The following is an 18,031-nucleotide window of genomic DNA, read 5'->3' as shown; positions in this document are numbered from 1 at the left end:
TAGAAGCAATCTTAACCAAATAGAAAAAGTCAAGGCAACATACCTGAAAAGGATACTCTGCATCTCCAAATTTTCCCCATCGCGCCTAGCTTATGAGCTCGCCAGAGAGACCTTTTACATAGAGGACCTGCGCCACCAACTGCTACTACCGGCAACAGAACAATATGTGACACTACGATCGGAGCTAAGAAGCAAGAAAAACCAGATCTGGGACGATTTCTACACCACACATGCGATGACATCACACGACTGGAAGAGGGCATCCTACGATCTCAGGCATGTGACCACACGCCTGGCAATACATGGTTTCCACTTCAAGCTATGCAAAACCAAAAGCTACCATGATCCAAACCCCATGTGTATATGTGATCTTTGCGAGTGTTTCTGTGACAGATACCATGTACTTACGTGCAAACAAAAGAAAGAATCACTGACACAATTCTGTAGTGAGTGAACGGCAAGACCAATGTGTCAGATTAAGTAATTTGTGCTACAGTGACATCTATGCACATTTGTGCGCAATTCTCTCTTTATTATTATCTTAATAGGGAAATTTAAGTCTTACAGACGACCTTGCGTAATTTGTACTTCATTTGTTTTCTATGCTGATGTCTGCTGTTTATGCTTGTAATGCAAGAGTAGCACCGTGAAAACTTGTGAAAGTTCGAAGTTCAGTAATAAGTTGTTTCATAAGAAAATTGAGTAAAAAGAGGTACGAATATTTGTTGTAATACCTGTACATATTTGTAGATTAGAATTTAACCGCAGTCATTATGGCTGCATTTACCGTTCGATAAGTTAAATGAGGATGTCAGGTCCGGGTGGGGTCTAAAAACTGGACTAATGTACAAAATGGTAAACCAGTGAAATTCTTTAAAATTATGAATTCCTGCATACGATAAATGGATAAATTTCAGAACACGGATTCCTTCCTTTCCCACAGTTCAAAATTACAATCTTATGCACACAAAATAAATTATTGACACTGAAAAGTGCCTTTTCGTAAGCATGATGATGCGAATCCTACAAACGCAGACAAATCTGCTCATTTTAGTATTTTAAGATATAATTGTCAGTGAAGAATCCGTATACTGAACAATTACTAAATGTTCAGCATATGACTCACTTCGTAGCAACGTTGTATTTTACCGGGTGGCCTTCTCGAATCTCAAAAGAAAACGGAAAATGCAAGGACATTTTTTATTGGAAAGTAGCCTACAACTCAATTTCTTCACAAAAGTAGTCGGTAGTAGGTTTCTGCATGATCCTCCTTAGTGTCACGAACAGTATCCAAACGGTACCAGTGCAGTACTCATGTTCAGTCCAGGTTGTCTATCTGTAGTATATCTGATGTGATAATTGCTACTAGGTACTTTCACAATGCGATCACATAAGTTATTGAGGTGAGTCACATTGGTGGGATACACACTGTCCTTGATATAGTCCCAAAGAAAAAATCTAGCCTACTGGAATAAGGTCAGGAGAACGAGGAGGCTATGTTATTGTACTACTCCACATCCAATATATCGGGAAAGTGTTGTCCAGTATTATACGCACAAGGGTCATGCCACAGTAACTCACGTTACATTCAGACACATTTATCAACTTATTATATATAATAAAAATGAAGAAAGTTTTTTGGTTTAAATATAAATTATGTTTTATTTAACGACTCTCGCAACTGCCGAGGTTATATCAGCGTCGCCAATATGCCGAAATTTTGTCCCACAAGAGTTCTTTTACTTGCCAGTAAATCTACTGACATGAGCCTGTCGCAATTAAGCACACTTTAAATGCCATCGATCTGACCTGGAATTGAACCCGCAATCTCGGGCACAGAGGGCCAGCACTCTACCGACTGCACCACCCAGGCCGACTTTTGGTTTATTTATTCCATTTAGGAACATTCTTCATTAACCAGAAGCTAATCAGGAATATAATTAATAATTATTTCATCAATAAATCACAAATAATTAATTAGATTTCCGATTACTGCCATGAAGAATGTTCCTAAATGCAATAAATAAGTCAAGGAAACTTTCTTTTTTAGTAGGATCTAATAAGTTCATAAATGCTTCTGAATGTAACATGAGTTACTATGGAATGACCTACAACGATGCTTCAGTGAGCCAGTGCTCCATCTTGATGTTGGGCTGTTTATATGCAATCTATGAAACATATTCTTCTAGCATGTTTAGACATGGAGATGCTGTGACAGGCTAATGAAAAACAAAGATCCATTTATCATATCCTGCATAAGACCATACCATAAGTTTAGTTTAGAGCTTCTCGAATATGCTGCATGATTATATGAGGGCTTTGAGAGCCCCATATTCGAGGACATTGTGCCAATTAATTTTTCCAGACAAATGGAAAGCTGCTTTGTCAGAAAACTTAACATGACTCAACAAAATTTGGTTTTCGTTATTGAGTTCTAGGATCTCAAGTGCTAAAATTCTTATTGCTGAGATTTGTTGGTCGGCTTGATTTATTGAACAGTTTGTACCTTACAGGAGTGGGCCTAATTCTTATGTTGCGTAATTTTTGCATCAACAGACAATAATTACAGTGCCATCGACATCAGTGTCGAAAATATTTGAGTTGAACTTTCCAATAAAATGATGAAAATTTGCCTGCGTCTTTGGTCTTCCTATCCTTCAGTCAAAATCAGTGAAGTTCCTGAAGGCCACTCTGTATTATTGATCTGGGGAAAATATTTGTCTCTCACAAAAACACACACTCGCGTCTCACAATACGGCATTGCTATGAAGTGGCAGGAGTGAGTGTTTTCGCAAAAGACGAGAATTTTTTCTGAACCAAAAATACAATATGACAATGCTACGAAGTGGTGGTGATGTGCTGAACATTTACCAAAATTCTCATAATCTATATGAATAACTTCCCATACTTCACAGAAAAGTTATGAGAATTCGAGTGAACTACAAAAATGATTTTAAAATGTATACCATAATGGACATTGAAATGTGGGACGCCCAAAAACTAGATAAGAGAATGTTGGACCTGTCTTGGAGGAGAAGAATAAGAAGGTATTTCACAGAGTTTTTATTATTGACAGTTCTGTGTTTGATTCTTCTGGTTAATTTCTCTTTAATGTGAAGGTATTATAGCCATAATCGATTTCTCTTAGCTGTAAATGAGCCAAGGACTGAGATATTAAGAGGTAAGATTAGGGTAGGCTAGGTTATATTATTCAGTTTGTTTCTTTCCTAAATAATTTTTGTTTTTGTTTACTGTGCTCCATCTTTCCAAAAATTATTTTGTTTATGAGGCATAAATTATAAGGCAGCAACCAGTAAATTTTTCCTATTCAGTGATAATAATTATTAGTCACTTTCGCTTAGAAATGAGAATGGTAGTCTTGTAACTTACTATGAACATAAAATGCGTGTTCAGAATGTATGCATTGTGATTCATATTGAATTTCCGAAAGTGTCAATTCTTATTAATAAAATTTCCAAACGTAGAATACATTGATAACAATTATATGCTGATTCTGTTACACTGTAGCCTAATTTAGTATCAAAAAATTAACATCCTCATTAAAGAGCGAAGATATTGAACCAATTGCTGTAATAATAATAATAAAAAAAATAACAGGGATTAATTAATTCACTCTAGATGTATGGACTGTGAACTGGTTTCGTTTGTTCATTTTGTTGAGTTTTGAGTTGATTATTTGCACCATGTTGTAGTAATGGCTGAGAAAGATAACCAAAGCAATGCGACGGAGAGTGAAGTGACTGCAGCGGATGCGACAGAACCAGAACAAGATGAAGAGCTTGACGCACTCTTAAATAGTAAGGATGTCATGTCCACCTTGCAAGTAATTTAATGATGGAACTCTAAAACTGGTGTTTGAGGGATGTAGAACTGGGGTTTCCAGTTCGTAATACATAAAAACAAGGCATGTGCTCCTTTGTTGCAGCAGCAAAATCTTGCATAAACACTTGCATAAAAACACTTTATTTTAGACTGATGCCACAGATAAAAGTTTTCTTCACACAAAATACGTTAAACAAGCCAACAATAAAACTGTTCTCATAGCAACCAAATGTTTTGTATGAAACAAATGAAACTAAATAAATAAGATACCAACCTTTCAGAAAAAAAAATGAAAAAATAATATGTTGCCATTTAAAAATTTGTTGATGATATTACTCAACTCTTAAAGTAAACATCAAAACCACGGAGCAAGAAAAAAAAAACTGAAGCATTAGCCATTGGTGTATAATAAAATTATCTCTTCTCTTTAATAGTAACAGTATCCCTGTACAATAATGGCTGAAAATTTTGTTTCTTTTTTGTAAAAAATTTCCTTTCAAAATATTAAATTTGACGTGTCTGAGCATTTAAAAAAAATGAGTTAATTTTAGTTTTATTTTCATTATTTCTTACTTATGAAAAACCCTGCATACATACGTAGTGAAGATGACGTTCAACACGTCACATCATGTAGACACGAAATCTGCATTTATCTTAATTAAATGTGCGTTTTCAACTTCTTTCAATATTGGAAAATTGAATTATGTAGATCAGTAGTGTCAGAGTTGTAAGCTCCGAAACCGGTTGTGGTGCTAGAGACGTCCAGTTGGAGCGTGAACTTGCTTATGTCTGTGGAAGCACTGGAGTACGCAACGAGTTATAGTGGAGCGCTCCGCTCTGTTTAGGCTGTGTCTGACAACGCTGATGTAGATGCAGAGCTAGAGAACCATGAGACTACTCTGTGTTGTAAAATATTGTGAGTTTCATGTTCATTGATTCAAATGCTGTCTACTGAAACTGTGAATTGTAAATGTATTTTATTGCATACTGTATAAGATTTTAGATTTTGTGATTATATGAGATTGAGCTTCTCTGATGATTAAGTTCCATTCTCAGGTTAGTCATATTTTAGACTTGGAAAGCCCATCTACACTATTTGGATTTGATCTATTATGTTTGGCTATTCCACACAATTGCATAAGCTGTTAGATTCAACATAGTAGTAAAGCAGTATGACCCAAAAGATAGTACCTACCTCCCTGTGAATAGTTCAGAAACGTTGGGAGAGTAAATGTCACATGGTTGCAGTAGAAGATTGCATAAATATACATGAATGTTTTATCGTATTTATTTTTATTTCTTATATTTACTTTAACCCCCATTTGTCTAATTTTAATGTATCCTATGTTTTTCTCCTGGTTATGAAGGTTAAATGTGTAAACTTTGGCAAATATTGGTCAGAGCATGTAAATTTGTATAGAGAACATACATACGTACAACAAGTAGACTGTTTCCATCTTCTACCTTCATTTTCCCTGGAGTGATGCCCTCATCCGTGGCTCGGATTCTCCTCACTGCCTTTCATTGTTTTTGCTGGAGTCATGTCCTCACCCCTTGTCCTCTGTTACTGATCTGATTCCTAGTTCTCTTATTATTTGGCTTTTTACTTTGTCTCTCAGAGTAACACCTGCAAGAGATCTTATGAAGCACATTTTTGTGCCGCTTCCAGCCTTCTTTTTTCTAGCGTTATTATTATTCATGGTTCACTACTGTACATAAGTGCCGGTTTAGGAGTATATCATACATTCTTAATTTTAAATCTTTAATCATATATTTCCCAAAATTTCTTTGTATACAACCATTCAGTTTGTTGCATTTCTGTATATTTTCCTCTACGTCTGTATTATATTTCTGTAGCGAGATGGTGCTGCCTAAATATTTAAACAAGTTAACTTGGTCTATTGTGTTATTATTTATTACTATTTTACATCTCGTTATGTATTTACCTTCTATAGCCTTAGATTTCGTTTTCCTATGTGATATTTGCAAGTTGTATTTTCGTAATATATTGGTTAGAAGTGTGACATTTCTTTGTAAATGATCTTCTAAGGCTGCAATAAGAACCTGATTATCAGCAAACTGGATAGAGTTTATTGCCTTTCCATTTCCCACTTTAATGCCTCCTGGATTTTTCCTTTTCCATTCTTCTAATACCTTGTTAATATATCGATGAAACAATATCACTTATAATCTCCTATCCTGCTTAAGGCCCAGATTTACTTCAATTGGCTGCAGTTGTTATTCAAGATTGTTATCTTTGCATTTTGTTATAATGATTTTATTGCACTGAGTAAATTTTTCGGTATTCCATGTTCTGCCATAATTTTTCATAATATTTGTCTATTTATAATATTTGTCTGTGTGTCTGTACCATAAGCTTTGTTATAGTCTAAAAACAAAAGGTAGAGAGTAAATTATATTCCCTTTGGCTGCAAAAGGGTATCTGTCGGATACAGGGAGGAGAGCCATTAATCCTTCCCATTGAAGGCTTTAACGAACCAACCTGGACAAATACCCAATGTCCCATCCCTACCTTCCCATGGTGCAGCTGTTAGTAAGTATAATTTTACGAGCTGAATTAAAGGGAGGGGCTACTCATCCATTAGCACTGGTCAGCTTGATGAGTTAATGACTGAATTTGGTATAATTTTCCTCTATCCAATACCTAATTCCCTCTTTACCTTTTCCTATCCAGTCCTCTGACTGAACTCTTACTTTCTTCGATCCCGACAGCATTAGAGCATTCGAGGCCTAGGGGTTCATTTCCCTTTCCTTCCTCCTCTTTCTACTTTCTTGTTCCTAGTGCTGACCTGCTATGGCACTAAAATCGTCCTCCAGTGGCTTAAGGAGGGAAAGCTGGTGATCAACAAGATCTTCCAGCTAGGTCCAATGGACCCGTCGACCAACAGCAGGTGTGGTCCTCCAGACATTCTGGGGGTTGTGTGTGAATGAAGTAGCCATCAAAACGTTAAAATATGGTGTTCACTTAAATCGGCTATAACTTGCCATTTAACACTCAAACCAAGAAATGGATTCGGAACACCTCAAAATCTGTGCTTCATTGGCTGGTCATGATAATATCTTTGAAAAATATTGGAGTGCAAGAGGTCAAATGACTTTATTGTCAATCGCCTGGCATTAGAAAACAACAACAACATATTCCCTTCTCTTTTCAATTATCTGTTTTATGGTAAATATTGTATTAGTTGTTGATCTGTTCTTTGTAAAACTACATTGCTCTTCTAATAAAATCGCCTTCGTTGTTGGCTGGATTTTATTTTTTAAAATTGCTTAATATATCTTTATGCTGCATTAAGTATGCTTATCCCTCTACAGTTACTACATAATTCTTTGATTAAATTTCTAACTTCTTTACCATGTTAATATTTAGGATTTATATTGCTTGACTAGTTTCGAAGTCTTGTGCTTCATTGTCCAAAGCCTAGTCAGAAATTAGAATTTTAATCGGTGATCTTAAGTTTAGATAAGGTCATCTTGTTAGATGCAGGAAAGATAATGTTTTCATTTTTGTGTAGAAATTAATAGTGTATTGGATATTAGTAGTAGTAGTAATGATAGTGGTTCTTGTTTTAAGGTGCCCTGGATGACTTCGGGAAGCCTCTACCCTCCAAGTCAGCTCCCAGCACAGTTGAGCAGGCAGACAATACTACAGAGAATCTAGATGACGGGCTAATGGACGCTCAGTGGACAGAGGAGTTCATTAAACAGGCAGCTGCACAGTTCGAGCAGAACATGCAAGCACTCCTGGCACAGAGTGAGTTTAGTGCTCGCTTAGTGGTATTATTTTATAGTGGAGTGATTAAAATAGAATGGAGATCAACAGCAACACAACAGTGTGTATCAGTTTTCATAATCTGAGATCAATTTGTATTTAGCAGACAGGTGGATGCAGACAGATTAGTGGACAGAGATATGTGGAGTTAGATGGAAGGAGGAGCGAGTGGGCAAATATACCAGGGCATTCGAAAAATAATGGGAACATAGTTACTGTTTCACACTACATTTATTTAGGTTATTTTTTGACATTACACACTTCAAATATAGTCCCTTGCCATGACAGCTATAACTTGCCAATTCCTTGGAAGACGGCAGACTCCATCTGCAACATCATTTCTGAATCTCTATCTCACTGATCTATCTAAAGCTCGTTGGATGTAACCCTTGATTGAAAGCGAATGTCTCGTCTTCACCCATCTTGCAATAGTTCGTTATGGTTGAACTTCTCTCCCACAAGCTTCTTGCAATGCCGTAAAGCACTGGGTTGCAGTTTTTCCTTTTGCAACTTGTATTTTTATGAAACATCTTTGTTCATACCTACTGAACATTATTAGAGCAGTATTACTTAATACAAATCAGAAATAGTCCCTGTATTCACAAAATATGCTTACTTGAAGACTTTTAATATTCCACATTTATTCAACAATTGCTCGTCTATTATGTACTAAAAGATTTCGATGCTCACCACTGGGAGCGTTGATTTTCAGTATTGTTGCCATTACTTATTGAATGCCCAGATGAATGAACATAGAAAGATGGAGATATGAAAGAAGCCTCCATGGTGATCTAGTGGCTAGGGTGCCAGACTTATAATCCTGTGGACCCAGATTTGATCCCCCAGCATATCCCTGGTTTATAACTTGTGTTGTGCAAGCCTGTGGTCCAAGTAACATAGGGTTTTCTCCGAGAGCTCTGGGTCCCCTTTGGCATCCTAACAAATCTCCATCATCATCTCATCTCATTGCAGGTGTAGTGTAGACAAGCCCTTGTGCACCCTGGACAATGACTGTCAGTAAATTGGTCTACACAGTTGGCTTCATATGAGTGAATGACAAACAGTCAAACACCCATTATTAAAAAAAAAAGAATGGACAAAGACGGACTAAAAAGAACAGAGAAGGATGGGGACAGATTAGATAGAGACAGGCGAATTGAGACATGAATGGAAAAGAGACTGGAGGAGACAAACATAAAGGAATGGGTCGAGACATACAGAGAGAGACATGGACAGATTAAATCTGAAAATGCATATTTTCTTTTCCTATAATGTTGAAATCTTTTCCAGCGCCACACTAATTTATATATATTTTGTGTACCAGTAACAAAAATACAAAATATAATAAGTGCTCTGAACTGTGTTAAGATATCTTAGAAACTCAGATATATAGACCTAATATATTTTTTAAAACTAATTTAAGTAAAAGATTTATTTATATTTTTTTTAATTACATAAACAGTTTTATATATATATATATATATATATATATATATATATTTTTTTTTTTTTTTCCCCTCGTAATGGAACTTTTGTGAATTTGAATATTTAATAATCAATAACTGCATAACTGTCCTCTATCTGTCATATGCTTCTCTTAAGAACTTGTTTGTATTGACGCAGGTGGTAACTCGTCAGACTCTATATCACCTGATCAGCTAGGTGCCAACTTCCAGAAAATGGCAGAAGCTGCAGCCAAAGCCATGGCTGATGAAGCTGGAGGTGGTGACAGTGAATTTGCGGCAGCTATTTCGCAGACATTGAAAAATCTCTCCGAAGGCACAGAAAACATTCAGGTTGATCTTATTCTACTATTGCCCCTCTGGCATCATCAGCAGTTATTTTCTTCTTCTTTTCTTCAGCACCACCACAATCAATTATAGTCATATAGCTGTCAGATCTTTTAATACCATCTGGTGTCTATTTCTTTTGAACAAATTATAATTTTAAAATTATAAGTAAAGTTTTATTTTTGTATAAAAATTTCTCTCCACCTTTTGGATGGGAACCCTTCTTCTGTGATTACCAACTTCCAGATGATTTGTAGTTGCAAGACATTTTTTTGAGATTTCATTATTGGGAATCCTTTCTACTTGACCTAAGGACTTCTCTCCAGTATTATATCTGCATTTGTATCAGTTATGCTCAAGTCATTTATGATATCATGATTATGATTGTTATGATTGCTAAAATCTTAAGATATGGTGGATGAAGACCTGAAATGTAATTTGTTTTATTAAATAATACAAATGTTAATTCATCGATCATATCGTATGTGACATATTATCGACAATATTGCAAATGAACCGCTAATATATTGATTGATGAATTAATACTTAAATTGATACTGTACTAATTCTAAGATAAATTATATTTAAAAATGTTGTTTTTTTTACTTTGGTGGATGTTTCTTGCGACACTGGTGGCAGAAAATAGAAAGACATCAAAACATTTCTTGGAACCCTTGTGGCATAAAAGGGATACATTTAAATGCTCCAGGAGAATAAAGTACTTAATATTTAAATATTGCCACAAATATTACCCTCGATGATATGCGAAGATGATGACTAGCATGCTACAATTTTTACGTGGGTGAGAAATTATCTGCATATTTTTTTTAGACTTTTCTCATTCATGGACATAATTCTTTTATCTGTTATAAATCTATGATATGGGCCTCATGTCTTTACTTACATATTGAAAAGAGCTATGAAAGAAATGTATTGTCCTTGAAAGTAATTGTGCTCAATTACATTTGAGCCCATAAACTTCAGGTTTAATAGAAATTATTAACAAAGCAACCAGTGAGTACATTTAATGTTATGATTATGTTTATGGTCTGTTCTGTGCAGTTGGTGACCACTTTCAGGAAACGCATTTTTTTGCTGTTTCAGGCCTTTCTCTCTCTCTTTCTTTTTACGAAGTCCATAATAATATTGGTACAGCAATATATGCACTTGATGTTCTACCAGGAGAGTTTCTTGCAGTGTCCAACAATTAATATTGCTGAAATTTTGTAATTTGTATGCGAGCTATCTTTACTTCCAAATTTGTAACTTGGGGGTAGTATTTCTGTAATTCAAAATAGTTGTTAATGAAGAATTTTATTTCCAGACTCAATTCTCTGATGAGGACATAGCCAACATGTTCAGTAACCTGGGCGTGAGTGACAGCTCAGAGGGTGGTGACTTCCTACCATTCATGCAGCAGATGATGCAGTCACTGCTTTCCAAGGACATTCTCTACCCAGCACTCAAGGACATTGTGGATAAGGTAGATTCTCTATTCACTAGATACTGTTGTGAATAACCATTTGGTCTCTGAATGAAGACTCCTTACTGGGTAATATATTTTGTGACTAAATGGGAATTTACCATATCTTGATTTTTTAATATCTGTCTTTGTTATATGGGGTTATGTCTTGCATACATTTCTTCTTGTTGTGTTTGTGTTGAAATAATTTCACGGTGTTGCCTGTAAATTTCTTCTGCTATTTTTCTTAATTTTGGGTTTTGATTTTGGTGAAGCTGATCTCTCTATGGAATTAATCCACTTCTCTGATTTCGTTTTGAGAGTATTTTTTATGGAGCATTTTATTAAGAGTTTAGTTTCTTGCTAAAATGTTTGAATTTTTGTCTTTGTGGTCGAAGTTATCACAGTGTGGTTTACCATAGTAGATGGCCTTTGTTTATCATTTCCTCCTCCTTATTTACAGATGCTACAATTAGGTAATATTGTTCATACATAAACCTGTTGTCTTAAACCTATTTGAACCTTGACGAGGATGTAAAAATGAATAGTAAATAAATGAATTATTTTATTTAATAAGGAATGTATAATATATAAGTATGAATGGATTTTGAGTGAGTGAATCAAATATTGGATTAATTATGGCTGAAAATGGATGGATGAAGAAATGCATTAAGGTGTATGAATGATTGAAGAAAACAAATTAATTATAGGCGAATAAATGAATTAATTAATGATGGATGAACCCTTTATATGATGACTGTCATGTGTTTCAGTATCCTACATGGTTAGAGGAGAATCGGTCCAAATTAGAGCCATCAGAATTCGAACGGTTCAGCAAGCAGCAAGAGTTGATGCACCAGGTGTGCGTGGAGCTAGAGAAGGAAAGTGAATCAGACAGCCCAGAGATCAAAAAACAGAGGTTCGATGTCATCTTGGACCTCATGCAGAAGGTAGTACACATTACTTTACAGGACAAGTGAGGATTGGCTCATTTCTTTCCGTTCATAAAATGATGCAGAAGTTCTTTACATTTCAGCAAGAGATATTCATAAGGTGACAAACTTCACATGGGGAAACCTTGAAACTTTGAGTCATTATTGGGACTATGTTTAATAATTCAAATTGAGTATTAATACCATTTACAAAAAATATAATAAATATTGAAACAACTAGAAATATAATTCCACTTGGAATAGATTTCTCTGTGTGTTTAAGTAAATTTGAAATTCCAATTTACCTTTATCCTGTACTAAAATAACTACTGCGAACATTTGAGAGAAATAAGTGTCTTTTCAATTTCTGTGATTTAAATATAAATGCCATAATATAAGTAGCATAAACTTTCTAAGGAAAAAGATTGATTAATTTATTTTATTCGTAATTGCTTGCCCTTTCTTGTCTATTTCTTTCTTATTATATCGATATTATCAGTAAAGATCATGGCACCACTTCTGACAGTTGGGTCCCAGACACCTACACCAAATCAGAAAGCTACAACTGTCGGAAGTGCTGTGCAGGATGTTAGATGTGTGGTTTGTTATGTCTTCAAGAAGCATATAACTTGGATGAGCTATTATTTAGTGTCTTATATCACATAAAGAAATGGATTTCAAAGCATTGTTTCTGTACCAAATGAAATAGAATGGTTTTCTGAAACAATGGCTTACATGTCAAACATATGTTTATAATCAGCCCTTCACCAAAAAATATACTTCAGTTATATATATGTATATATATATATATATATATATATGCATACACACAGTATATATATATATGCGGGAGGGGGGGGGTGCGTGCGCGTGCAGTTTTTTTTTTTTTTAGTACGTTTGTAGAATAGACCTTTGTAATGGGCATTCAACTACCACATTGCAGTATAACTATATCCCTTTATTTTAACACACACTAACATCTTTAATATTGTTCAATACTACACAGCTTACGTACAGACAGGGCTGGGCAAAATACTGACATCCAAGTATTTCAAATACAAATATAAAATACTTCAAAGAATAGTATTTGAAATACAAATACAAAATACTTTAAAAAAATTAACCAAAATACATTTGTATTTCAAATACTCAAACTACATTTGTATTTCAAATACCCGATACAATATATATAAAGAAATAAGAATATTACCGAAAATCTAAAATATTATATTAACATTAAAATTATTTTTATCTCGAAGTTTTATATAAACACTGTAACTGAACATTCTTCCTTTTCCCAACCAACAGTGAAATTGTGCTATATATGAATAATTAATGCTCCCTTTCAAAAAAAGCCTGTTTCTCAAAAAGTTCATCAGGTAAGGATTCCCTTGCTGGTGAATGAATACATCCTGCAAAACAGAACAGTCTTTCTACAGGTGCAGAGGAACACAAACTTGTATTATACTTTATGAAAGCTTGTTTCATTGTTAGGTATTTCTCTAGAGAGCACAAGGTTGTCGCTTTGCCATTGAAGAATTGTATGAGCTCATACTCCGCAGTAGACAAGTTCTTTTCTTTTTGCTTTTCAAAGTCTGTTGTACTTGAGTTGAAAACATAAAAATTGTTTTCGTCGTCTTCATCGTTTGAACTGACCAAAGGTCTAGCGAGAACTGCTCAGCTGATTTCACACACATATTCTGTATCCTCTTCTTATCATTTGGTAAGACAGTGTCAGGTAGCTATCTCATCTTAAATGATGGGTGGAAGCAAGCTGCCAAAATAGCTCAATTTGCTTCTGGGGTCAGATCAAACATCGCTTTTAAATCTTGATGAAAGCGAACTCATTAGGATTGGAGTTAACTTGGAATAGATGGCGTAGATTACTAGATAACATAATATGTAATCTGATAATCTGTTTTTGAGGGAAATTAATGTGGATAGAAATTGGCAGTAATAGCACATCTTCTCATTTTGCATTAAATCAAGGGCTACGGCACTGGGTTTCAGAACTGCACAGTATTCTTCAAGGTACTGAAACTCAACATCTTTGAAGTTTGGCAATCCCAGTTTTTCACATATACTGTTTATATTATGTTTGAATTACAATATTTGAGAGATTGAGTCATAAAGAAAATTCCATCGAGTTAGGCAAGTAAACTTTAATGAATATTTCAAGACATCTGATATTGGGTCTCCTAGACGCATTCCATAATGCTGAACATTTAGCAAGTGTTGGGTTATGGATCCTTGATGCTGTTGGAGATTTCTTTATGGCATTAAGGAAATCAGTTGTGGCAAGAAAACTAGGTGTATGGGCTAGCACATCTGAAATGGGTAGGCAAATAAGACAGAAGTTCATTCTTCAAATACAAATCCAAAACTTGAAGGACAAGAAGAAGAAGAAAGTATTTTGAGTATTTGAAATACAAAATACATCAATTTTATGTATTTAAATACAAAATACTTTCTAAAATCCTTGCAAATTACAAAATACAAAATACAAATGTATTTCAAATACTGCCCAGCCCTGCATACAGATCACGTACATGAAATACATGCATGCATATTTTATCCATTGAAGTGGCCTGTTTACATATGGTGGCTTCTCCCATGCATTTATTTACGTTAGAAACAACCTTACTTGAGGTGAACCTCATTAGGAAGCTAGACAAGTCTCCTAAGCAGAATGTTGAACTATATAGCCACCTGTTTCTTTCTGTAATAATGTTGACATAGACATGCATGAATATTATTTAAATGAATGAATACATTTTCCAGATGCAGGACTGCGGGCAGCCTCCAAAGGATCTGGTAGGAGATCTAGGTTCGGTAGTGACTTTTGATGATCAAGGGAACCCCCGTCTTCCAGGACTTTCTCCGGGAGCCACAGATCCCTCGCAGTGCTCAGTTATGTGACGCAGTGTCCAGCTGACTGGGCTCGTAACTAGTGGCTGTGTTTGCCTAATGGTAATGTCCACTTTATTCTCTTTAGTCTGTCTATCCATCTATCTCTCTCTTTCTCTGTCTGTCCATCCATCTCTCTCAGCCACCAGCATGGCTCAGTCAGTTAAGGTGCTTGCCTGCCGGTCTGAAGTTGCGCTCGTGCACGGGTTCGATCCCTGCTTGGGCTGATTACCTGGTTGGGTTTTTTCCGAGGTTTTCCCCAACGGTAAGGTGAATGCTAGGTAATCTATGGCGAATCCTCTGTCTCATCTCGCCAAATACCATCTCGCTATCACCTATCTCATCGACGCTAAATGAATTGCCCCATGCAGAAAGGACTTCAGTCACAAGTTTTGAAAATGAGATATCAATGGAAATCATATCTCTATAAGTGGCACCATCAGCCTTCCAATGATTGGAAAGATAGAAACTGAAGCGTCAGGTTCAGAGTTCTATGCAGAAAGGAATACAGTGTACAGAATGTTTTCTTTAGTTTTCTCAAAACTAGGTCTAATGGACTGAAACCCTTTCTGCATGGGGTGATTCAAATAACCCCGTAGTTGATACAGCGTCGTTAAATAACCAACTAAAAAAAATCTATCTCACTCTTTCTCTTTCTGTCTACCTACCTACCACTACTACTACTCGTGCTGCCGCCTTTGGGTCTGTTCTTGTTCCCAGCCACCACACTGATATTTGGCAATTTTAAGTCGTCAGAATTAAGTTCCTCATTATTACATTGACTGAATATCTTCTTCTATTTTGGTGACATTTGATGAATGACTGTTCTTTATTATCCTTTCAGAAGTCATAATTGAACTTGTAGATTAAAACTTATATGAGGTTTTTCTGTTTGTTTTTCAGGCCTTTATTATTAGATTGGTAGAATTGCAGTTGTTTTGGAACCTGACTCAACAATCAAACTTAAAGAATTGCTGCTCTTTTGTGCCAAAAACTGAACTGTGTACCTCCAGCATGCGAAGTGGGTCTGTAGATAGCTGTGCCAACATCGCGTCAAATTTGGCACCACTGCACCAGTTACATAAAGAGATTTATTACACCTGTTTTTTATTTTAGCTGTGCATTGATAATTTTACGCTACTGCGCGTTCAGTATTAGTGGAAAAGAAGAAAGGTCACTGTAAGACATATCAGCAGTTCTCTTTTTTATACTTGAAGCTATTCATTTAGGCATTTTGAATGCTGATGAAGCATTTTTCTCAACATATTTAAGGTACAGTCACACGTCGCTACTTTTGCTGCGCAACTTTTGTACTGCAGCTGCAAAAGTTGCGTGTCTTGTTCACACGTATGCCAAAAGTAGTGCGCTGCACGCTACTTTTCGTGCTGCGCAACCTGAGCGCTGCAAAAGTTGCAACTGGAGGTTGCGAGTCTGTTCACACACAAGGCGATACTTTTGTAGCCGCAATATAGCTGTAGGTTTCCATCTCCGTGTTGACTTTTCAATATACATTTTGTGGTTATGTTTGCATTATTATGAAACTCATGCGATAGCTTATTTATCTATTATTTGCTTTTCTGTCCTAACTAGTATTCAGAAATTGGCATTATTTTTACTATAAAGCTATTAAAAACGCCTATATACTTAAATTATAACCAACAGCATATTCACGTAATCAATGTTGGTAACCTTCTTGTTTGAAACTTCGCTACGGAAAATTAAAAAAATGAATTATATCGTCAGCAAATATACTCAGACTGTGTTGTACATTTAGTAACTGTTACAAATAATATATTTTCATTACATCTAACATTAAAATATATCCAAACAATAAAAGTATCATTGGCACATTTGGGTGGCAACACTGGTCGCAACCGCAGCAAAAGTTTCAACAAAACCGATGTCAAAAATGCTGCGGCTGCAACCCTGAGAACCCTGTTCACACGTCACTACTTTTAAGCAGCGGGCAGCAGGTTCGGCAGCTGCTACTTTTCAGGTTGCACCATTGTTCACACGTCCCAGTACAAGAGTTGCGTAGTTTTTTGTACTGCAGTGCTGCAAAAGTAGCAACGTGTGACCGTACCTTTAGGTTCCATTTTATAGCTGATTGTCCTAGACCATATTTTTTTATTTATTTATTTTTTACCCTTAAGAGGTAGAGTGGAATGACTGGTTATAGACTGAAAGGTTACAGGTTTCATTTTAGGTGAAAGCAAGATGTTTTTCTTTCTGTTATAATTACAAATTGGCTTTGGTGTTATCCTGACCTTCTTAAAATGAATGCGGAGTTATTTGTCAGAGGTAAAGCACTTATAGCTTGATACTGAGCACTCACTTCCTGCTAATGCTGATATTAGAAAAGCAGGAGTTATACCTCCATGTTATTCATTAGGACTTTCATGTCCCAAATGTGGTTCATTTTTACCATGAGTTGAATCTTTGTTAATACTGTATTAATTGTTACAATTATCGAAAGAGCTTGGGTATATTGCTGAACTCATTTAATTCTACTCATTGATAAAATAATATAAATGTAACAAAGATGATATAGATTACTTCAACAAATTGTTAAAAAGAAGTAAATTAGGTACATTCTTTCATAAGAGTGATCCACAACACTACCACTTATAGCACTTATTTCTGAGGTTATTTTAATTAATAAGTTGGTATAAACATGGATTCAGTCCCAAGTAGTTATGTATGTAGCTTCTTCTCACTTTTAGAAGAACATCGCTGTGAACCAGGTCAAACAGGCTTTGAAACGAGCCTCTGTTATTACTTTATTTTCATATAGTACACATGACAACCACAGTTTCTCTTACTGCACATCACGCACTGTGATCTATAAGCAAGTGTCCATATACTATTAGCAGCATCAGCTGAAAACACTGTTTAAAAGTGCTCCTATATTGTCTTATCAAATGTAGCCAGACCAGACATGAATGTAGTTTATGATTACCTGATTCACCTGCAGTTCTATGAAGACTACATCCAGTTCATGTGCATGTGACCAGGTGCATTGAAGCAGAAAGCGAAATTAAAGAAAAATTGCAGTGAATGTCATTTTGCATAGAGAGAACATATTCTATCAGTTACGAAGATAGTATTCACAATACACTTATTATTTTCTGCTCTGAAATTACTGTATATATATTTTTTTTGCAGACAAATACATAAAAATATTGTGCAAATTTACAGCTGCTTGCTTTAATGTTTTGTAATTTAGTAAACATGTTGAACCGACACGTTATATATAAATAATTTGTTATGTAAAATCCTTCATTGTCTGTCCCAGGATGAGTAA

At 35.5% G+C, this 18,031-nt stretch overlaps 1 protein-coding gene across 1 annotated transcript; it reads left to right on the top strand.

Annotated features, from left to right (window-relative positions):
• Positions 1-568: 568 nt before the first annotated feature.
• On the top strand, positions 569-16,313 carry Pex19 (peroxin 19). Its single transcript, XM_069835378.1, has 8 exons — positions 569-712; positions 3,714-3,818; positions 7,439-7,618; positions 9,260-9,432; positions 10,751-10,909; positions 11,662-11,838; positions 14,602-14,790; positions 15,631-16,313. Exons 2-7 carry the CDS (start codon positions 3,716-3,718, stop codon positions 14,737-14,739), a joined length of 930 nt encoding a protein of 309 aa, XP_069691479.1. The 5' UTR covers positions 569-712; positions 3,714-3,715; the 3' UTR covers positions 14,740-14,790; positions 15,631-16,313.
• The last annotated feature ends 1,718 nt before the right edge of the window (positions 16,314-18,031 follow it).

This window comes from Periplaneta americana, chromosome 9 (genome assembly GCF_040183065.1).
Source record: "Periplaneta americana isolate PAMFEO1 chromosome 9, P.americana_PAMFEO1_priV1, whole genome shotgun sequence".
Taxonomy (NCBI): Eukaryota; Metazoa; Arthropoda; class Insecta; order Blattodea; family Blattidae; genus Periplaneta; species Periplaneta americana.
The sequence above is the reverse complement of the archived record's forward strand: the minus strand, read 5'-3'. Positions and strand labels throughout refer to the sequence as shown.

Bases quoted from the DNA above. Each gene is read 5' to 3' on its own strand.
- Pex19 (XM_069835378.1), top strand. From the start codon at position 3,716: ATGGCTGAGAAAGATAACCAAAGCAATGCGACGGAGAGTGAAGTGACT. The intron at 3,819-7,438 runs GTAAGGATGTCA...TCTTGTTTTAAG, and splicing joins GCTTGACGCACTCTTAAATA to GTGCCCTGGATGACTTCGGG. The intron at 10,910-11,661 runs GTAGATTCTCTA...CATGTGTTTCAG, and splicing joins TCAAGGACATTGTGGATAAG to TATCCTACATGGTTAGAGGA.